Here is a 6000-nt window from a genome sequence, read left to right as displayed (position 1 = left end):
CCAGCAATATAAAAAATTTAAAAAATAAGGGGTTGGGCGGTAGCGCAGCGGGTTAAACACACATGGTGAAAAGTGCAAGGACTGGCATAAGGCTCCCGGTTGGAGCCCCCAAACCCCCAACTGCAGGGGGTTCACTTCACGGAGGGTGAAGCAGGTCTGCAGGTGTCTATCTTTCTCTCCCCAACTCTGTCTCCTCATCTCTCTCGATTTCTCTGTCCTATCCAACAATAACAACAACAGCAGCAGCAATGACAGCAATAATAACAACAACAAGGGTAACAAGGACAACAAAATGGGGAAAATGGCTTCCAGGAGCAGTGGATTTGTAGTGCAGGCACCGAGCCCCAGCGATAACCCTGGGTTATAAATAAATAAACAAATAAATAGGGGGTGGAATTAAGATGGAGACCTGAAAGCAGTAAGGACATTCTCCCAAAAAATTGATTCAAACCTTGGGAATTCTAAGCAGAAACAGAATTTCCAGGCCTATAGGAGATAAACTATAAAGGAGAGGTCAAAAAGGAAGCCCAGTAGAAAATCCATCTATAAGCCAGCAAAAAGGAGCTTAGAGGACAAAGGAGGCAGGGGTCAGGCAGTAGTGCAGTACGTGGTGCGAAGCCAAAGGACCAGCGCAGGAATCTCAGTTCGAGCCCCTGGTCCCCCCACCTGCAGGGGGGGGGGGGTCGCTTCCCAAGTGGTGAAGCAGGTCTGCAGGTGTCTTTCTCTCTTCCCCTTTCTCGATTTCTCTGTCCTATCCAACAATGACAGCAACAACAAGGGCAACAAAGGAGAAAAAAATAGCCTCCAGGAGCAGTGAATTCACAGTGCAGGCACGTAACCCCAGCAATAAACCTGGAGGCAAAAAACAAACAAACAAACAAAGGACAAAGGAAGCAAAACCACTCCAAACTGCAGATGCTACCATGATGCCAACCTGACTTCCCTGGGCAGACCTCACCAATGTACCCTGGAACCCTAGCTCTCTGGAACCCTGCCCCCAATAGAGAAAGAGAGAGGTAGGCTGGGAGTATGGATGGACCTGCCTATGCCTATGTCCAGCGGAGAAGCAATTACAGAAGCCAGACTTTCCACCTTCTGCACCCCATAATGACCCTTGGTCCATGCTCACAGAGGGATAAAGAATAGGAAAGATATCAGAGGATGGGATATGGAACTCTGGTGGTGGGAACTGTACCCCTCTTATCCTATGGCCTTGTTGATATTTTTTATTTTATAAATAAATTTCTAAAATAAAATAAATTAAAAAATTAAAAAAATAATTCCCATTCAGGGCTTTTGCACTTGCTATGCTTTCTCTGGAATGTTCTTCTGTTAGGTAAAAATGTAATTCACTTTCTTACCTCCCCCTCAGATCTCAGTGTCTTCTGGAAGCCCTACCCTAGCTACCAAATTTTAAATGGCAACTCTCAGCCTCAACTCATGCTCACCATCCTTCATCCCAACTTAATTTTTCTCCATAGTGTTGATCAAAAATCCAACATGTTACATACATTTCTTCAAATATTTTTAAGATTTATTTTTAAGTGTGGCAATACAGAACCAGACTATCACTTGGGCACATGGAATGCTGGGGATTGAATCTGGACCTCACACTTAGTAATAAGTTCAATGTTCACTAAGTAATAAGTTCAGTACTCACTGTGCCATTTCTTGGGCTGCACTATATATTCTTTTTTGTATCTTTCATCACTGGAATACACACTACACAAAAGTAGACATTTCAGTCTATTTTCAGCACTTATAAGCACATAGTAAGTGCTTGGTAAGTATTTGATAAATGAATAACTGAGGCCCCAAAAGGTTTTGGTGGGGGGTGGGGGTGAGAAAAGCAAGAAACAAGCAATGAGTATCTGCAATGTAGAAGTGATTGTTAAAAAATATTGTTTTACTTTAACTTATATTATTATTACTATTACCATTTTATTTTTTAAATATTTTATGTATTTATTAATGAGAAACATTGAAGGAGAGAGAAAGAAACAGGCATCACCCTGGTATATGTGCTGCTGGGAGTTGAACTCAGGACCTCATGCTTGAGAGTCCGATGCTTTAGCCACTGAGCCACCTCCCGGACCACACTATTACCATTTTAGATTATTGCCAAGACTTTGCTGCTATGCGTTTTTTTTTTTTTTTTAAGGGGGAGAGAAAGAGACAAACAGATACACACACTTCAGGTTCCTCCAATGTGGTGGGGGTCGGGTTTGAACCTGGGTTCTGCCCACTCTGCCACCTCCCAGGCTGAGAAATCTATCAATACAACTTCTAGATGAAGTTATTTCTTAGTGAATAATTCCCAAGGCACTTTAACAATACAAATTTTATTAAAAAAATAAGTAATAACATCAAAACTGTTCAGCAAATCTATATTCAATGTAACCAAAATAAACAAACACAAAATTAAAAAAAATATACATCTATATATATATGGGCAAGAAACAAGTGCATTTTTTTTGGTCCCAATATTTTTTGAATATATTATCTTTATGCAAGGGAGTTACATTAATGGCTAAGAAGTTATCATGTATTAGATGTACAGAAATGGAACTTTAAATCTTGTTTTAAGGTGTGTAGGAAGGGTTTTGCCAATTCATACATTGGTCTAATGTTCTGAATAACTGCCAAATTAAGAAAGTACCAATTGATGAAATTATAGAGAATTTTAAGGATTTCTAACAAAACAAACACAAAAGTTTTAAAGAGAAGAAATAAAAGTAGACATGAGAAAACAAACATAAATTTGGTGAAGAATAACAAAATTAAACTAACAAAATTAAAACTAAAAAAAATTGAATATTAGTATCGCTGAAAACTTCTAGGATTAATACTGGATAAAAATTTTAAACAGTACAAATAACTGTGACTTTGGAACTGTAAGTAAAAATTTTGTTTTTCAAGAATACGATAGAAACCTTGGTTCCCTACACGACCAATTTTTATCTTCCTTAAGACTGCATGCATGTGAGTAGGAGAAAGATTAAAAGGCAGCAGCCAAAATGATTGAACTTCAACTTGGATGTTGAAGGACTGCTTTAATGAGCTTTTCTTGGTCAGAATCTACTCAGAAGCTTATTAAGATCAAGAATCAAAGCCCCTAGTAGAAGTTGTGCTCAATTGGGTGGGCCTTGAGGTCATTTCTGGCCAAATTAGCATCAGCCATCTGGGAGGCCAGTTGTGAAATAAGAGACTCTTCCCAAAATCTGATTTCTTAAGGCCACAACCTAGAGGAAGTCTCACAGTCATTAATTCACATTCCCTGGAAAGAGAACAGGCATCAACTGTGTCCATCGAAGTGGGACACCAAGCAGGAGTACCCTGACCATTTGACATTTTTTGTGTTGCTTCTGCATCTGAAAAATAGGAAAAATAGAGTAACAATAGACAAGGAGGAAAAAGACAACTATCTGACTAAAAATATAAGACAACAGACAAGAAAACAGATGAACAGCCATATCATTTGGAATGCAATATGCTAAAGGCAAGTACAGCAGAGAAAAAACACTATTTCCAGCAAAGCAAGAAAAGACCACAGCAACAGGTTATTTTTGGAGAAAGCCAACCAGCGAGAAAGAAGCATATAGCAAGATGTTACCCTGACACAAAGATAAGGTGGAATCAAAATCTAGTGCCATCTGATCAGCGGAAAGAGCTGGGTAACGAGAGCTAGTGCCATGAACCTGGCTGTTTAACCACCTTCATGTGACAACACACTTCAGCATTTTGAACTTAGGAAAATTTTCTTTGTATTAAGAAAACACTTCGGAAGTTTGAACTTAAGAAACCCCAAATTTTTCTTTCACCAGGCTGCACGAGATCCGACAGAGTAGGAAATCTATTTCCAGAAGTAGCTTTAAAAAACAAGAATAAAGCATTTTAATATTTTTCATTACCATCAGTGACACATTAAAAAAACATAGTGATGCATTAAAAAAACACAACTGCACTAAAATCTATCCAAAAAAAGAAAAAAGAAAGAAGGAAAGAAAAGCACTGAATGAAAATTTAAAACTTACTTAGTGGTTTCGGAAGTCGAGTTATTTTCAAGAACTGAAATCAGAAAAAGAATCATTTAAAGCAGTACCTATAAAAAATAATAAACATAAAATAGCACATTTAGTCAGAAACACTACGTTTAAAAACAAATATATCAGAAATCCAAAGTAGCATAGTTAACAGATACATACCATTTTCCACAATAACTTGGCAAGTATGAGTTTTACGTTGACTTAAGTGTTTTGCCATAAGATCTAAACCAGAAGAATGAACGAGGAAATCACATTTAAGGCACACTAGAGTGATGCCCCTGTGGGGGGGGGGAGACAGAAAGAGGTGTTTATCTTCCAGGAAAATCTACACACAAGTTGTACAGCTATTTTTCCTGATTTTGTTACTATTCCCTTAGGCTTTACTCTTGACATTAAGTGAAATAAACTTCATGCTCCATGCACACTGTGACACTCATTATTCTTTGTGTATAGTTTCTTTAGTGGTGCTTTTTCTTCCAAAGAGAGTAGTCTGATACCTTGTTTAGAGATCTTTTTTTTAATTATTTTTTTATTTTCTTATTTTTTTAAATATTTAGTTTATTTATTTATTCCCTTTTGTTGCCCTTGTTGTTTTATTGTTGTAGTTATTATTGTTGTTGTCGTTGTCGGATAGGACAGAGAGAAATGAAGAGAGGAGGGGAAGACAGAGAGGAGGAGAGAAAGAGAGACACCTGCAGACCTGCTTCACCGCCTGTGAAGCGACTCCCCTGCAGGTGGGGAGCCGGAGTTCGAACCGGGATCCTTACGCCGGTCCTTGTGCTTTGCGCCACCTGCGCTTAACCCGCTGCGCTACAGCCCGACTCCCTTGTTTAGAGATCTTAATCACAGAAATCAGTTATTCTCATCGAATTAATCACAAATTTCCTAGTATCACCATAGGTACAAAGTGTGTCTGCTCACACTTTATCCTAAGTTGCACATTAACTGATGGTTGGGACTTTTGTCTTTTTCCTCAATGACATCTTTTACGTTTCTTGTTTTATTGTGTCATATATGACAGCTAAAGGATGATCAGTGCATTTTATTTTATTTATTCCTTTTTTTTGCCCTTGTTGTTTTATTGTTGTAGTTATTATTGTTGTTGTTATTGATGTCGTCGTTGTTGGTTAGGACAGAGAGAAACGGAGAGGGGAGGGAAGACAGAGAGGGGGAGAGAAAGACACCTGCAGACCTGCTTCACCGCTTGTGAAGCCACTCCCCTGCTCCAACAGGGATCCTTATGCCGGCCCTTGCACTTTGCGCCACCTGCGCTTAACCCACTGCGCTACGCCTGACTTCCCAATGCATTTTATTTAACAAAGTAATAATTACGAGATGTATTATTCAGAAAGAATCAAAAGTATGCCAAGCCTCATACACATAAATCAACCCATTTTATGTTTAAATTTATGACCTATTCAAGTTGAATAAAACAGTATCTCAGGTGGTCCAGGGGGTGGCACATTGGATAAAGCAAGGGATTCTCAAGCATGAGGTCCTGAGTTCAATCCTCAGCAGCACATGTACCAGAGTGATGTCTGGCTCTTTCTCTTTCCTCCTATGTGTCCCATTAATAAGTAAATAAAATATTTTTTAAAAAAGTATCTCAGATCTTGAAAGTAAAAAATAACCTGAGAATGAATATATAACTGAGCTTGACAACAGGAACTTAAAAAAAAAAAAACTAAGCTTTAGAGTAACTCCCCTCTACATTCTTATAAAATATGCAATAAAGGTAGCAACACATATATATATTCTTTTCTAATACACTGCATTTGGAATTTTTAAAACTAATAATTTTTTAGAAATTTTTTTTATATTTATTTATTCCCTTTGGTTGTCCATGTCTTATTGTTGTAGTTATTGTTGTTGTTATTGATGCCATCATTGTTGGATAGGACAGAGAGAAATGAAGAGAGGAAGGGAAGACAGAGAGGGGGAGAGAAAGACCTGC

The 6000-nt window shown here is 38.2% G+C and overlaps 1 protein-coding gene across 5 annotated transcripts in view; it reads right to left on the bottom strand.

Annotated features, from left to right (window-relative positions):
- Nucleotides 1-3018: 3018 nt before the first annotated feature.
- ZNF280C (zinc finger protein 280C) overlaps nucleotides 3019-6000 on the bottom strand; it is an 89432-nt gene continuing 86450 nt past the window's right edge. For 4 of the 5 annotated variants that reach the window (XM_060182792.1, XM_016190215.2, XM_016190217.2 and 1 more), the window contains 3 exons: nucleotides 4206-4324; nucleotides 4035-4068; nucleotides 3019-3869 (listed from right to left, as the gene is read on the bottom strand). In XM_060182792.1, coding sequence (XP_060038775.1) covers nucleotides 3854-3869; nucleotides 4035-4068; nucleotides 4206-4324 — 169 coding nt within the window. In that variant the 3' untranslated portion in view covers nucleotides 3019-3853. Of the gene's footprint in view, nucleotides 3870-4034; nucleotides 4103-4205; nucleotides 4325-6000 lie in introns of all 5 variants that reach the window. The other variant, XM_016190216.2, reaches the window with a different exon arrangement.

This window comes from Erinaceus europaeus, chromosome X, assembly GCF_950295315.1.
Source record: "Erinaceus europaeus chromosome X, mEriEur2.1, whole genome shotgun sequence".
Classification (NCBI taxonomy): Eukaryota; Metazoa; Chordata; class Mammalia; order Eulipotyphla; family Erinaceidae; genus Erinaceus; species Erinaceus europaeus.
Note: the sequence above shows the minus strand (reverse complement) of the source record. Positions and strands in the feature narration are given on the sequence as shown.